Source organism: Ceratotherium simum, chromosome 7 (assembly GCF_057802395.1).
Source record: "Ceratotherium simum simum isolate JZ-2026a chromosome 7, ASM5780239v1, whole genome shotgun sequence".
Lineage (NCBI taxonomy): Eukaryota > Metazoa > Chordata > Mammalia > Perissodactyla > Rhinocerotidae > Ceratotherium > Ceratotherium simum.
The window spans coordinates 57,884,062-57,901,124 of record NC_141906.1 but is presented as its reverse complement, the minus strand read 5'-3'; the positions used below and the strand labels follow the sequence as shown (position 1 = coordinate 57,901,124).

Sequence of the window (17,063 nt, the reverse complement as noted above, 5' to 3'; positions counted from 1 at the left end):
GACTGGCTGGGGCAACGCAAGGGTCCCACTTTCTCTTTGCCCTTTTAACAGGTGAGGGTCAAGGACAGGAGTAGAGTTTGGAGATGGAGCGGCCAGTGTCCCAAACAGGCGGAACACCGCAGCTGGCTGATCGCTAGGGACCAATCCTTTCTTAGAGTCCACTTGACTGACAGAGCCGCGCGCCAAAGACTGAGCGCAGAGCGGGAGGCCGCGAATCACAAGGGGGCGGAATTCCAGGGTATTAACCCGGAACCGGTTTGGGACTCGATTCCCATTGTGAGGCCAGACCTGGGGCGGGCCCTCAGCCAGAATGGCAATAACCTCCAGACCAATGGACGAGCAGCATCAAACGAGCGGCAGCCGCGCCAGCCAATGGGTGGCGGCAGGGGGGCGGGCGGAGTCGGTGGGCGGGGAATCAATGAAGCATCTTTTTTCCTAGCCCCCCTTAGAGGCGACCGGGCGGAGGTGCCGCCGGGGTCGCAGGTGAGCGGTTCTGTCCCGGAGGAGGCGGCTTAGGGAGGCGGAGGCTCCGTGGACGGTGGGTGCCCTCGCAGCGGGGAGGGTCCCAGCAGGGTCATCGGCAGGTGGCTGTCCCCCTGCTGCCGGCTTTGGCCTTGGCTCTGCGGCGTGGGGACTGCGTCGCTCGGGAGAAGTACCGGTCGCGGCTGCCTGAGCGGGGAGGGTGTGGAGGGCCCAAGCCGCTGAAACAAGGCTGCGGAAGTTTCCGGGCACCCTGTTGGCGCTTCACTTTAGTATCTAGAGAGAGGAATCTCCTTCCTGGTTGTCCCGTCACCCACTAGGTGAAGTCGCTGCGCTGTGGCCGAGTCAGGTGCGCGCCCCTCGCTCCTGGGTGGCCTCCCGGGAATTCAGTCCTCCCCGATTCTTCTCAGGGGCGCGGGCGGTCCCACAGGAGACGGTGGGGAGGGAGGCAGAAGTACTTTATTAATCTGATACCAGGCGACCCTTAAGTAAACTTTATTTACCTACCACAAGTTATAGAGAAGAGCATCCTATCTGGCAGGGAAGTAAATTCCTATAAGAATATGGGGGCGGGGTCGGGTGGGGGAAACTTTAAAGAGGCTTGGGGTGGGGGTTAGGGGAAGTTTGTAGATTTTGTGATGCTTTGCTTCTTGAACAGCCTAATCAATTTACCTAATAATTTTTTCGGACTCAGAATTTACTGCCTGAGTATCGTCATATCCTTTAATTCTGTCTTAGTACGCAATATTTAGGAGCTTCATTCTCAAGGGTTAGTCCTTGAAAAAAATTGCCTCGTTATAATATTGCCATTGGGAGTACATCATCTTAACAGGATTATGTAAGTGAACTGCTTATCATACCTATTTCCAACCGGTAAAGAATGATTATGAGACACGTTTTCAAGAAAATGGCTCTTCTTTGTGATTGGGCATGGAAGACCTATGAATTTTTAGAGGTTGCAACTGCTGAATACCCTTCTGTAAAGATAGGGAAGACAAACACTATAAAAGGGATAGTATTTGACCTCTAAAATGGCAACTTTTCACATTTTATGAGGTATTATATCCCCAGCAACAAGAATATGTGCCTGCCACATAGAAGCTCAATAAATATTTGAGCATATTTCTGGGTAATGGATAACAGAAAACCCAAGATCTGTTATATGAGTACCAAAATGTAAAGGAGAGGACAAAAAAAAACCCATTCCTGGAGACATAGCTTCTATCCCTGCAAGCATAGCTACCAAATTTCAACTTAACATGCATTGATTTTGGTACTTTCTTACATTAATCAGAAGGTGTCAAAAGTTTTCACACAATTAAGCCATGACTGACTGGAAATCCAAGATACATGCCAATATCAATTTCAGTGAGGTTAAAAATGTGTGTTAAAGTGCATTTTTTTATTGAAATAGTTCATCAGCGTTAACATAGAACAGTTAGGAACAAAGGAATACTACTTTTGTAAGATAGAGGTATGGAGTTACAAATTGTTGGTAAGAAATAGAACATGCAAATAACAACTGCTGCCAAAATTTAAAAATATATCGATTCAGGCAGAGTGTTAAGAGGCCTGTTATTTCTGCCATGTGCCAAGAAATTTACCACAATCCAGTTACTAAATTGATCTCAGATTCTAAGAGCAGCAAAATCTGATGATGATTATCTGCATAAATTAGGATTCTCTTGACAACTACAATCATATTTTATATATTATAGTTTGTATATTATTACAGTAACATTGCCTCCATATAAATGTAACCAGCTTGAGTTTCAAAAATGTGTGAACTTTCACAGTTATATTTGTCTCTTGCAGTAAGTTTTTTAGCAAAGTATAGTCTTACTAAGTCAGCATTAAAAATTTGCTGACATTTGGCCCCAACCTAGTTTTCTAGCTTTAATTATCCTTTTACTTCTCCCCTTTATTGCTGTCCTTCATTAGTCTATTTGTTTTATAAGACCCAAATCAAATGCTAATTCCTTCTCACAACCTTCCTTGATCCCATCAAAGATTTCTTCTTCTTCTGAAAACCGAGGGTATTTTTTAGTACTTTTCTTGTTGCACTTTTCATATATTCACATTATTCATTCAGTAAAGAAATATTCACGTACTGTGCCCAGCCACTGTAGTGGGAAATGGAGAATAGCTGAGATTTGTTGAGGGCTTACTATATCTTAGGCATTGTAAGCTTCTTAATTATATTATCTCATTTAATCCTCAAAACATCAGGAGTATTATTCTATTATTTTTCCTGTTTATAAATGAGGAAATAAGTTTAAAAGGTTAAGTAATTTGCTTAAGATCACAGAGCTAGTAAGTGGTGGAATTAACATACAACCCTAGGTAGTCTCTATGCACAACTTTCAGTTAACAGTCTCCATTATAAATTTTTTATGTAATTGTTTTAATTCGTATATGTTTTACTAGATAGTAAATTATTTGATAGCAAGATTAATTTATTCGTCTTTGATCCCTTATTGCTCCTAAGGTAAAATAAGTCATTATAGTACAGCCAGATAGTGGAACATGTATGTAGCAAGGACGTTAGACTTAGATGAATGGGAACAGTGGAGGCATCCAGGAATAGAGAAACAGAGTGCTATGGATGAGTGCTAGTCATTGGCTAGACAGAAGAGCAGAGACCATGGGAGTTGGGAGGATACTAAAGGAATACATGTATGATAGTCTTAAGGCAGGGATCAAGAAAGCTAGAACTGTGTTGTTCAATACAGTAGCTAAGAACCATATATTGCTATTGAACACTTGAAGAGGGGCTAGTCAAAATTGAGTTGTAAAATGTAGTATAAAATGCCCACTGGATTTTGAAGACAGTACAAAAAAGGAATGTAAAATATCTCAGTTTTTTATATTGATTATGTATTGGAATGATATTTTGATATATTAGGTTAAATAAAATATGTCTTAATTTTTGGCTGTTTTTCCTTATTTTTCTAATGGGGCTACTAGAGGATTTAAAATTATATATGTGACTTTCATTATATTTTTATTTGGACAGTGCTGATCTAGAATTTAGAGGAATTTCAGAATGATTGGTACTGTGTATGCTGGAGAGGGTAGATTGGGAAAGTAGGTTGGTGGTTAGAATTGGAGGTGACAGATAAGACTGGCAAAGGCAGATATGAAGATATAGGTAGGGCTCAAATAGGGTTTGTAATAGGGAGAGAGAAAGAGTAAATTTACCTCTGAGAGTCTATGGAAAGACTTTGAAAGGTTTTAAGCACTCATTACGTATTTGTGGAATGAAGCAATGTGTCTTAATTACTTACTTAATTTAATAATGGGTGTTCCTGATGTATGCTCCCAACTCAGTCCTAATTCTTTCTAATAAAGATATGGGTAGGTGTCCAAAGACATTGTACTTATAAGATTGATTCTCAAACGAGAGCAGTACCTCTCTTCTTAAGTCTCAGTTGACTTACCTTGTATTCCTTTGATGTGTTTCCAACAAGTAGGAGTGTGAGTTGGTCCTTAAAATTAGGCATATTCTTCTATCCAACATAACATTCTACTGGGCATATTTTTCCAAAAAGAGACCAGCTTCATCTAGATTTTTAAGTCTTTTGTGGCAGACGAGGCCTTTCCTTAATGATGTCTGAAGGGAAATTTCTTAGCAGCATTAGCACTCCACCTTGCCTCTCTGTACCCATTTGAGTAAGTAATTTTAACACTGACTCTCTAGCAGGGTGCTTCTCAAGCCTGACTGCAAATGAGCATCACCTGGAGAGATTTTTTTTTAAACTTTATTGAGGAATAATTCCCAAATATAATTGTATCTATTTAAAGTGTACAACATGATGATTTGATATACATAATACATTGTGGAATGATTACCAATATTGAGATAATTAACATCCATCACCTCGCATAGTTAACTTTGTGTGTGTGTGTGTGTGTGTGTGTGTGTGTGTGGTAAGAATGCTTAAGATTACTGGAGAGCTTTTTAAACTCCCAATGCCTGGTCCAATTCCAAAGATTATTTTAATTGGTCAGAGATAGGGACTGGTTATAGGTGTTTTTAAAAATCCCCTAGGTGATTTCTTTGTGCTATAGACCTGCACTAATGTGTCTTGAGTTCTTGACGTATGACTAGTACAAAATGAGATGTACTCTAACTGTAAAATACATGCTAGACTCAAGATTTAGTGGAAAAAACAAGAATGGAAACTCCCTCATTAAAAATTTTTATATTGATTATGTACTGAAATAATAATATATTGAATATATAGGGTTAAATAAAATATGTTAAAAATAATTCCACCTTTTTTTGTTTTATTTTGCTCTACTGTGGCTACTAGCAAATTTTAAATTACATGTGTGGATCACGTATTTCTGTTGGAAAGTGCTGCTCTAGTGTAGGCCATCACTACTCGAGGCGTAGTCCAAGCACAGGCAGCATCAGCATCATTTGGGAGTTGGTCAGAAATGTAGAGTCGCTGGCCCCACTCCAGGCCTACTGAGTCAGAATCTCATTTTAACAAGACTCCAGGCGATTCACATACACAGAGTTTGCGAGACCCTGCTCTAGCAACATCTTCAGAATTTTTTTCAATTTCATAATTTTTCTTCATCTCTTGTTGATTACTTTTTATTGTAGAGGCTGGTAAGTTTTTACATTTATGATTCCCTCTTCGTCTCTTCCTTTGTCCTTTAGAATCATTCATATACATCTCATTTTTCTATTTTCAGTTAATTCTCTTTCACTTTTTTATAGTTTTACATCTCAACATTTTCAACAGTGACTGCTTTTTAATGTGTGTGAGTGGAATTAATATGTATTCATGTAATTTTGTGTAATACATGATATGTGTTAAATACATAGATGCTATTATAAACATGATTTTCTGGAAAGAATCAAGAATTATTAATATTAGTTATATTGGTGGTGGAGAGAGATTTTCACTTCATTTTGTACCTTTATTTAGGTGTTCTAACCATATATGTGTATTTTGCTTTTTTTCAGGTCAGTAGAGATTTGTGGGGATTGGGTTTATGGGACTTTAAAAAAATGTAGTTTTCCATAATAAAAATCTCTCATTAAGTATATTTTTAACATAATGTTAATCACCTCAAAGTAAAATAAAACAAATATGCTCTTGGCTAACAAACGGCTATATGGCTGAGACAGAAATGACTGTCCATGTGATCCCTAGAGCTAGTGATTAGTGGTGGACAGAGTGAGGGAACCTGATGTAGAACATAGCATATTCTGTCTATAAATGTTTCTAAGTTGAAAATTGAGCTTTTTTGAGTGCACACACACCCATAGACATACATATACATTTCCTTTCCAATTTTGTTGGCTTGCATTAACTCTAGCATTTACACAGGAATAACGTTGTGCTAAACCTTATTCATACTCTAATATGGCATTGACTGCATATATCCCATTATTTGGCTGTCATATTTTATTCATCCAATCCTCTATTAATGAATATTTGTATTTTTGCTGTGCTTGTACCTTAAAAATATGATAGTGCTTTTTAAGTTCAAGACGCTATTTAAATAGTCTGAAACATTCTATATCTTTGGAAACAAAAGGTCATCCTTAATATATTGTAAATATTTAATTTGTTATGGAATTTTATGTAAGCTTAGCTCTCTGTTCTGTTTTTAAGGACATCTAACCTGCTGATTCTGTTTTAAATATGTCTTTGATAACTTGCTCATCATTCGTCCATACTGCCTAAGTAGTAACACAGCCTGTTTACTTAAAATTTTCTTATCAGAATTTTGTATAACTTGTTAACTGTTATGTTCTTTGGCATAGTTATAGGGTGGGTGGTTTATCTAAAGTCTCTTAATCTTATAAATTGCTTCTTGCCGATATTGACTTGGGCTGCCTTTTTCTTTCTTTTTTTTTTTATAAAGAGTATATGATGGTAACTCAGAGAAGGGATTCCTTCCAATTTGGAAGACTGAACAGGTTTCAGTGGAGAAGATCATGCTTTTTTTTTTTTAATGAAATTCTTTTCTTTTTTATTTATTTATTCATTCATTTGAGGAAGATTGGCCCTGAGCTAACATCTGTCGCCAATCTTCCTCGTTTTTTCCTTTTTTCTCCCCAAAGCCCCAGTAGATAGTTGTATGTCATAGTTGTACATTCTTCTAGTTGCTCTGTGTAGGACGCCGCCTCAGCATGGCTTGATGAGTGGTGCATAGGTCCATGCCCAGTATCCGAACTGGAGAACTCAAGGCCGCCGAAGTGGAGGGCACAAACTTAACTGCTACACCACCAGGCTGGCCCCTGCCTTTTTCTTTTAAACATATGCTTTGCCCACAGAAGTTTCAGTTTTGCTAGCTTACCTACCTTGAGTTATTTTCTGTTTCATTTTCTACTCCTTTTCCCATCCTCCCATCACCTTCTTATTCTAAGTTATATTTTACCTCCTTCTATTTGTGAGGCACAGTGTTTGTACTGAAGACACTGCCTTTGAAGCAGGTGCACTACCATCTCCCAGATCCTCAGAGTGGTGGAGCAAATGGTAGAGGAAGGAAAACGCCAAAACTGAAGTTTTGACTTCACTAATTCTTTGAAGTGTGCTACAACGTAGGGACTAAGGAGAATCGTATTTGGGCTGCTTTAATGATGTCTAAGTCAGTTTGCTTCAGTTCTTTTTTATGTGGCGTATAAATATGGTACCTCATAAGTATTCTTCAGTTGCCACTAGAGGAAAACAGAATACTTGCCCAGCCCATTTGATAACTTGAATGACATAAGGAATGTTAGGCCAGAGTGCTAATTAAATGTGATCCTCTAAAATTACAAGGCTTCTAGAATGTTCACTAAACAGACTTAGGATCAAATGTTAAAACATTCCATTTCCTTAATTTTTATCAGATAATATTTTAAATATGCAAAAATAAAGTAACTGTAAGTGTGCCAGTTAACCTATTACCTGACCACTCAAAAAAAAGAGTTCTAGTTTGTAACATTTGTCCATTTCTGTGTTGTAAATACTGCCATCTTGGCCAGTTTCCAGCTCCCAACATGACATTTCTGAATGTGGAGTTGGGAAGAGATGTGCACAGTTGACTTTTGCCAGCTCACACCAGCAGGCTCCAACACACCCCTAATGTAGCATATATGTTATGAAGCATAATAATAAAGACCCATATACCTACCACTTGACTTAGAACTAGAACAATACCAATATTTGTGACCTTTCTGTTTCCTTTGGCAAAATTATCTAGATTTTGCCTTTGATGCAATAATAGCAAACTTACTTAACTTGCTTAGTGTAGGCCGGGAACTATTCTTGGTATTTTACTAAATCCTTCAATCCTCACTGTATCTCTGTGAAGTGATCTTATTTTACAAATGAAATCGCACCTAGGGAGGTTAAGCAGCTAAGGCTACACAGCTAGGAAGTGGCAGATCTGGGGTTCCAACCCGGGCAGTCTGACTGCAGAATTTGTGCTCAAAACCACTATACACACTGCCTCTTTTGATGATGATTTATGAATACATTTGCTTATGTTCTAGTGACAAGAGGATTGTATTTGACTATAATAAGGGCAGTGTTTGCCTAGAACAAGATCAGAAGTGCTGCCACTGATTATCCATTCCAATTTAGTGGATTGCAATTTTATTATTAAATGTCTCTTGAGAAGTTTTGGAAGTCTACTTTAGAAATACTTTGCTTGCAATCTTTTTTAGTTTTTGCGTGCTTTGCCCTTTTTGTGGGTGTGTGAAATTGACAATGATTTCTTGAGAGTTCATTTTCTGCTCTTTTGAGTTTTTAGTTCTCTCTAACCTCCATTTCAGCAGCAAGTGGCAGTTTAGGAGATGGTTATTCCACACGAATGATTAGAAACAAAAAGATGTAGTGATGGGCATATTTTTGGTGATGTTATTAGATACATACAAAGTCAGTGGAACAAAGATTACTGGGAACTTGAAATGGAGAAATTGCATAAACGTTTAGTGAAATCATAATAAAAAAAATACTTTTTTATTAGAGTTTAGAAATAAGGAATCTGCATCCACTTTTAAGTCCTAAACAGAAAAAGCTCAAACAATGATAGAAAAGACTTGTGCATTTTCTGATTAAATTTCATTAGCCTTACTCAATTGATATATTTTTGCTTCAGTAGAAGATACTATTTGTATTGTCAATTACCAGAGAAATGTTTTTCACACTAATAAAAACTTTAAACTGGCGAATATTAAAGTATTTAAGAAACTGGTAGAGTGAAACATAACTGGTTGAAGCTTTGAAGAGTTTTTCTGCCTATCTATAGAACTTTAAACCTTCTACATAGGTAAGTCTGCTCTTTTTGAAAATCTTCTACTAAAAGGCATCTCGAAAGTTTACCTTAGCCAACGTATTTCTAAGATTTAGCTATCACAAGCTGCTAATCAAGTGGAAGGAGATGTGACATAAGGGAACCTGGATATAAGTTCTGTCATTTAACTAGCCGTGTAGTGTGCAAATTATTTATTTAACTTCTCTAAATCTTGTTTTATAAATAGAAATGCTGGTATCTCACATTCACTGCTCTGGTGGGGATTAAATGATAGGACACGGAACTTAATGGATCTTTGGTATTTTTTCTAAATATTGGCAGGAAGTGTTTATGATCATACGGTGAAAGAGCTGGAAGGGACCCTCGCAATCTCATCTTGCCTTCATTTTGTAAGGGGAGGAAAAGTCAGCTCTGTAGTGAGTGATCAGTGAGTGAATTAGAAGTCAGAAAACATGGTTTGTGAATATATCCCTTACTCTTTCTGAGCCTTTCCCTCTCCGGTACATACTTGTAAAATCTCTTTTCCAAGGAAGAGACTCACTCAACATCTTTTCCAACTTCCTAGTGTGCCTTTCCATAATGCAAAGGCTAGATAACAGAAAAACTACATTTCCCAGCTCCATTGTAATGAGGATTTTGGAAGTGCTTTAGATTTTGCCAATCGGATGCACTTTGCTAAGACTTGAAGTCAAGGTATGCAAGGGAGTCAGGTGTGTGAAGCATTTGTTTTACTGATGTGGGTCTAGCACAGTGGTTCTCAAACCTTAGCATGCAATAGGATCATCTAGAGGGCTTACTGAAACATTGATTGCTAGGCCCTACCCCTAGAGTTCCTGATTCAACTGGTCTGGGGTGAGGCCTGAAAAGCTTACCTTTCTAACAAGTTTCAAGTACATCCTCTTTGATGCTATGACAGTATGTGAGTGGAAATACTGTCTTCTGGAAATTGGAGAAACATTCTGTCTTGCATCCATCTAAAAGAAATGTTTACAAGAGGATCTTTCTCCCTCCGAATTTATATTAAAATTTTGCCACATGAATATTTTAAATTTATTTCATGGAGACTCCAAGTACAGTTACTTGCCTATATCATGGTCTTCAGTTCTGCAGTTAAAATGGCCCGTAATATTACAAATTACTGAGAAATTCTTCCAAGAAAGGCAAATAATTAAAAGCATCAATTAGAAAGAAATATACCATCCGACCTTGTTTTGTTTGGTTTGAGGAGCTTTTGTTTAGGTGGTTTAGTTTGAGAGAAGGGGAGCATATGGTGAGCACTGAGGGACAGAAATACAATGGCAAACCATGAAAAGTGCGTTAGTCTTTGCAAGGTTTAGGAATTCTAAATTATTTTTTTCTATTTTAATTGGTGATTTTTTAAAAATTTATTTTATTTTTTTTGGTGAGGGAGATTAGCCGTGAGGTAACATCTGTTGCCAATCCTTCTCTTTTTGCTGAGGAAGACTGGCCCTGGGTTAACATCCATGCCCATCTTCCTCTACTTTATACGTGGGACGTCTGCCACAGCATGGCTTGATAAGCAGTGTATAGGTCTGTGTCCGGGATCCAAACCTGCGAACCCTGGGCCGCTGAAGTGGAGCATGAGAACTTAACCACTATGCCCCTGGGCCAGCCCCTAATTGGTGATTTTTTAAAATTGATTAATTAGGTAGGGTAGCTGAGAAAAATCCTTGCCACTTTTATATTACTCCTTTAATTTTGTTGTATCCTTACAATATTTTCATTGTTTCAGGAAATTTTATTCCACGCTTAGAATTTCTATGTAGATTTAATTTGAGAAGTAGTAAAATACAAGCAGTTGTCATTTTTTTGATCAGATTACACTGTTTCAAATTTGTTTCTGAATTTTATTGATTTCGTAGCCCAGCCTTTCACTGTTCCTCTAAAATTATTCTACAGAGATAAATTTCTTTTCTTTTTGATATCTCAAACTAGTAGTCATTTTGGCAAATTGACTCATTCATTCATTCAAAAAGTATTAATGGTGTCTGCCATGTGCCAGAAACTCTACTAGGCCTTGGGGAGATGATAGTGAGCAGAAACATTCCTGCCCTCATGAAACTTCTAGTGAAGTGGGGAAGAGACAGACTTTTAGCTGTGTATTAGCACGAGTGTAACATTTAGACAAGGAAAAGTGTCAACAAAAGTGTGTATTCAAAGCTTCCGTTAGAGTAATTTGACTTGTCAAGAAAGGCTTCACTGTGGAACAGGTATCTAATCTGGGAGCTGAAGGATAAGCAGAGATTAAGTAGGCCAAGAAGGGGGGCCAGCCCTGTGGCGTAGTGGTTAAGTGTGCGCGTTCTGCTGCTGGCGGCCCGGATTCAGATCCTGGGCGCGGGCGCGCACCCACGCACTGCTTGTCAGGCTGTGCTGTGGCGGCGTCCCACATAAAGTGGAGGAAGATCAGCACAGATGTTAGCCCAGGGCCAGTCTTCCTCAGCAAAAAGAGGAGGATTGCCATGGATGTTAGCTCAGGGCTGATCTTCCTCACAAAAAAAAAAAAAAGTAGGCCAAGGAGGGAGCAATCCATTTCTAGGCAGAGGGAACAGCGTGTACAAAGTCCCTCAACAGGGAAAGAGTTTGATGAGAATGGGTGACTGAAAGAGGCCAGTGTAGTTGGAGTAGAGAGGGTGACTTGGGGAGAGTAGAGTGGGAGAAGGAGCGGGAGAAGTTGGGAGTGGGTCAGGAGTGAATACTGGCGATTAGTTAGGATCTGTACAGCAGCCCGGGTGAGAGAAGATGGTAGCTTGGACTATGGTGGTGCTGGCAGAGACAGAGAAATGTAGGCAATTTTGAGCCATATTTAGAGGTTTGTTTTTTTTTAATGTATCTGGCTTATTGAGTTGAAGTACATTACAGAAGTTGCAGGTTGATTGATTTTTACTTTTTTCTCTTTAGGAAAAGAGCCTAGCCTGCCTGTGCTACTAGATGAATGGAAAACTCTGATTTAAACAAAGTCCCAACAAGGGATTGCTCTTGATTTTTGTACTTTGTAGCTTTCCTCAAATTTTTTTCACGTCTTCTCTTACTGTAAAAACTGCATTTAAGTTAGAAAAATGAAGCAGTTGAAAAGGAAAAGGAAAAGCAATTTCAGTGTTCAAGAAACTCAGACCCTTTTGAAAGAAATTACAAAAAGGAAAGAAGTCATTTTTTCCAAGCAGCTCAATACAACAATTAACGTGATGAAGCGAATGGCCTGGGAGGAGATTGCACAGTGTGTGAATGCTGTAGGAGAAGGAGAGCAGAGGACGGGGACGGAAGTGAAACGAAGGTACCTTGACTGGCGAGCACTTATGAAGAGAAAGAGGATGAAGGCGAACATCAAGCTGGTTGGTTCAGGGTTTCCCCTTCCCACGTCCGATTTAGATGACTCTCTCACTGAAGAGATAGACGAAAAGATTGGATTCCGAAATGATGCAAATTTTGATTGGCAAAATGTGGCAGATTTCAGGGATGCAGGTGGATCCTTAACTGAGGTCAAAGTGGAAGAGGAAGAAAGAGATCCCCAGAGTCCTGAAGTGAGTATTAGCCTGTGAACCCTCTTTTTATTTCTTAATTCTTTTTTTTTTTTTTGGGAGGAAGATCAGCCCTGAGCTAACATCCGTGCTAATCCTCCTCTTCTTGCTGAGGAAGACCGGCTCTGAGCTAACATCTATTGCCAATCCTCCTCCTTTTTTTCCCCAAAGTCCCAGTAGATAGTTGCCTGTCATAGTTGCACATCCTTCTAGTTGCTGCATGTGGGACGCGGCCTAAGCATGGCGGGAGAAGCGGTGTGTCGGTGCGCACCCGGATCGGGATTGAACCCTGGGCCGCCAGTAGCAGAGCGCGTGCACCCAACCGCTAAGCCACGGGGCCGGCCCTTATTTCTTAATTCTGATGTGGTAGTTTATTATAGTTCAGAACAGGTAAGAAGTTCCCAGATTTTCAAGCTAACTTAAAAATAGTACGTAACAAAGTCATTCCATTTTTTCCTGTTCATAACATTAATCTCTCTCTTTTCACCTAAATGTACTTCTCTCAATTATTTATATTAGTGACATCAAGTAATTCATTGTACATATTTTTCAAAATTCAAAGTAAATGGTTTTGTGTGCTCAAACAATACAAAAAGCTTTTAGGAAATGTTTAGAGAAATTAGTAACCATGAAGTAGAAAGAAATACTGAAAATTGCTTTTCTCTTTTCTTTTAGTTTGAGATTGAGGAGGAAGAAGAAATGCTGTCATCAGTCATACCAGATTCCAGGAGGGAAAATGAGCTTCCTGATTTCCCCCATATTGATGAGTTTTTTACTCTGAACTCAACACCCTCTAGGTCTGCATATGATGAGCCCCATTTGCTTGTAAACATAGAGAAGCAGAAGCTCGAGTTGGAAAAACGGCGACTGGATATCGAGGCCGAAAGACTGCAGGTAGAAAAGGAACGCTTGCAGATCGAGAAGGAGAGGCTGCGGCATTTAGACCTGGAGCACGAGCGGCTTCAGCTGGAGAAGGAGCGGCTGCAGATTGAGAGAGAGAGGTTGAGGTTACAGATGGTGAATGCAGAGAAACCGTCAGTGGAGAATGAACTCGGTCAAGGAGAAAAGTCCACGCTTCAGCCACAGGACATAGAAACGGAGAAGTTAAAACTTGAGAGAGAACGCTTGCAACTGGAAAAAGACAGGCTGCAGTTTTTGAAATTTGAATCGGAGAAGCTGCAGATTGAAAAGGAACGCTTACAAGTAGAGAAGGAGAGACTTCGCATTCAGAAGGAAGGACACTTACAGTGATTGATCTAGGTCTCCATTTAGCAAATGTTGGTAAACCATAGGTTTTTCTCTATATCAGGTCATATAAAAATGGTTGCAGGATTAGCTGTGTTTTTTTTTTTCCTGTTTAATGTCAGTGTTTTCAATAGGAAAAAGATAGTTCTATGTGGGTAACTGTATGCTTAAGTAGTATATTATATAAAAACAATATGCCCTAACATACCAGTATAGCAGAAACTATTGTACTGTACTCTTTAAATTTGTAAAATTACAGAGTCTTGTATAATCTGTGCACTCAGAGTTTACAATTATGTCTATGTAAAATTCTAGCTCAGTGGTTCTCAACTGGTGGGTGATTTGGGGCCTCAGAAAACATTTGGCAATGTCTGGAGACATTTTTGGTTGTCAAAACTGGGAAGTGGGGTGGGTTGCTACTGACATGTAGTAGGTAGAGGCCAGGGATGTCTACATCCTACAGTGCACAGGACAGCCTCCCACAAAAAAGAGTTAACCAACCCAAAATGTCAATATTGCTGAGGTTGAGAAACCCTATCCTAGCCTGACTGTGCACTCTATAGCTTTGTTTTATAGTTTCAGAGTATTAAAACCTCAGATATTTATGTGAGTAGTTACTTAAATGACCAAAAACTTTAGCTATGAAACATTACTGTGTAGTGTATTGAATATAGGAAGTGATGAAGATTATAGATATTTTATTCCCATGTTTCCATCTATAAATAACCTGAGATTCAGAAAACAATACAGGGAATGTCCGAGATTGTCTAAAGTAGGTCACTTTGAAAAGCAGTTCATTCATCTAGCTATTGATGCTTTAGAAGCAGCGCACACTTTTTAAGCTTTAGTTCCCTTTCTTCTTTGAATTCTTTGTTTTAGTTTAGATACAAAAATTTTCATTTCAACCATGTACTGAAATCTTAATGTAAGTGATTGGTTGAAGCTAGTAAAAATGGTACCAATGTAAAAATGGTACCAGTAGTCCATGACCTTGAACTCAAATGAGTTCTTATTTGATTTTTAAAATAAAATAATAGCAGCTATTTGGGAGTGGGAGTGGGGGCAGGGGTGGGGGGAATGATTGTAGCTGTGTGTTATGAATTAGAGAAGCACTTATTGCACACTATCTGACCTAATCTGTAGAACAATTCTTGAGAGTAGATGTATTATTATTCCTGAATCCGAGGCTCAGAGAAGTCACACAGTGAGTAAATGGCTGATCTCATCTGTCATGGTGTATTTTGTCTTTGTCCCTCCCTGAGGAACAAAGTTTGTATCTTCAGTCCCTTCGGTATTTATTCTGACACCAAGGGCTTGCTTAACCTGGTGATTTGCCTTCAGTCCCCTGAAGGTGCTTTTTCCACAGTCCAGGTGATTCTAATGCACACTAAAGTTGAGAATCACTGCACGAAATCACTTTGTATTTTCTGATTTCCAGGGCTGACACGTAGCTTTAATACATCTCTTCTATTGACAGATACTACCTTGATTCTGCATTTGTTCCTTGTTAATTTAAGAATATCTTGAAACCATATGTGTTATTTGAGAATGGGTATACAAGGAAAAAGTATACTTCTGCTTAGTTACCTTGACTTTGAAATAGTGTTATTTTTCTATAACTGAAATAAATGCTTCTACTGTAGAAATAAAATTTGCCTATACTAACTATCTGAAAGTTTATCATTTCAAGTGATGCTCAGTGCTATGAGAGTTGAGGTTATCAAGCCTGGAAGAGAGCCTTATCGTGGTGAGTGGGAGCAGGGGGCCCAACATTTGTGTTAGGCGTTGTACTATGTGCTTTTCATACGTTATCTGCTCCTCAAAACAGCCCTTAAGCCAAGTCATATTATTCCTACTTGCATAAGAAAGGAAACAGTGCCTCATTGATTTAATTAACTGAATACTTGAAAAATTATATATCAATACTGACTCAAGATTTTAGCATAAGAGCTCTAAGGAGGAATAGTGAAAGTTCGTGGATGTAGTGACAAGTATAGCTTTGCCACTTACTACTTGTGAGTCATTTAACTTGCCCTGTGATATGATTTCCTCATTTGTAAAATGGGGCATAATGATACCTGCTCTGCCTATGCTTCATAGTTTTTTTTTTCTTTTAATAAAATGGTATGTAAACCATTAAATGCAAGGTATATTAGTATTAGCTTTAAGATCAGTAGATTTTAATTTCCTAGAAGTAAGCATGAAGATAGCCAATATTATTTTTGGATGGAGCACTCCTAAGTTCCTAAAAGTAAGAGACTTAAAAAAAAAAAAAAAAGGGAGGGCCAGCCCTGGTGGTCTAGTGGTTAAGTTCGGTGTGCTCCACTTCAGCGGTCTGGGTTTGCTGGATGCGGACCTACACCGCTCATCTATCAGTGGCCATGCTGTGGCGGTGGCTCACATACAAAGTAGAGGAAGATTGGCAATAGATGTTAGCTCAGAGTGAACCTTCCTCAGCAAAAAGAAAGGAAAGAAGAAGAAGCAGCTTAATATCTTGTAGGGCTTTGGTTGAAGAGCCTTGTAACCCTGCCCCAGGTGTAGATGGATTGGGTTGGTTCACTCTGGTAGAAAACTTCATTGCTGCATTTCTGAAGTGGTAGGCACACTTGGAGTGAGTCATCTCAGTTAAGTATCGCTGTGTGACAAACCACTCTAAAACTTGATGGTTCATGTTGCTCACGATTTTAGGGGAATGGCTGAGTTCATTTGGGTGGTTCTGATCTTGGCTGAGTTCTCATAGTTATCTGCAGGTTGGCTAGGTGGTTCAGCTTCTGGGGAGGTTAACTGGATATTGGCTGGGGGTACCTCAGCTCTCCTCATGGTGTTTGATCCTCTAACGGGCTAGCTTGGGCTTCTTTTAATGGGGATGGCAGGAGTTCAAGAGAGAAAGCAGAGATGCTCAAGGTGTCTTGAGGCCAAGGCTCAGAACTGGCACTTCACTTCTGCTATACCACATTGGCCAAAACAAATCACAAGGCCAGGCCAGAGTCAAGAGGTGGGGAATAAAGTCCACCTCTTGACATGGGGAGCTGTGAAGTTGTTCTGCACAAGATGGGGATACAAGGAAGGGTGAGGAATTGTGGCCATTTTTGCAACCAATCTGCTACACCCCCATTCTGGTTTGCCTAGGATTCTCCTGATTACACCAGTGGTCTTGGTAGCCTATCTGGTTTAGCATTTGTCCTAGACAGAAATACCCTGATATGGACATTAAATTGTATGGTCATGCTGGTCTTAAGGAACACCTTCCCATCCCTTTTGTAAGGATGCTGATTTAGAAGAAGGAAGGGGCCATAAGTTCGCAGAAAAAGAAATAAAGTGTTCTCTCAGGCTTTTTCTTGTAAATTAAACGCTTTAGTCTTTGTAATTGAAGAGAATTCTTGCTTCACTTCTTCCATTTTCTACCTAATTTGTCCATTTTATTTTCTTTGCTTCTCTTCTCTTTTCATTTTTCTACCTCTTCATGCTTTGTCACTTCTATCCTGAATATAAAAGCAGATGATAGTGCTTCCAGAATATTTTATTTTAAATTAA

The 17,063-nt window shown here is 39.1% G+C and overlaps 1 protein-coding gene across 3 annotated transcripts; it reads left to right on the top strand.

Annotated features, from left to right (window-relative positions):
* The first annotated feature begins 450 nt into the window (after nucleotides 1-450).
* MSANTD4 (Myb/SANT DNA binding domain containing 4 with coiled-coils) lies at nucleotides 451-15,197 on the top strand. 3 transcript variants are annotated; one of them, XM_004427380.3, is made up of 3 exons: nucleotides 451-538; nucleotides 11,668-12,287; nucleotides 12,960-15,197. In XM_004427380.3, exons 2-3 carry the CDS (start codon nucleotides 11,826-11,828, stop codon nucleotides 13,533-13,535), a joined length of 1,038 nt encoding a protein of 345 aa, XP_004427437.1. In that variant the 5' UTR covers nucleotides 451-538; nucleotides 11,668-11,825; the 3' UTR covers nucleotides 13,536-15,197. The 3 variants fall into 3 exon arrangements, with proteins under 3 accessions (XP_004427437.1, XP_087289768.1, XP_087289767.1); XM_087433642.1 differs by having other exon boundaries at nucleotides 469-483; XM_087433641.1 differs by lacking the exon at nucleotides 451-538 and adding an exon at nucleotides 706-829.
* The last annotated feature ends 1,866 nt before the right edge of the window (nucleotides 15,198-17,063 follow it).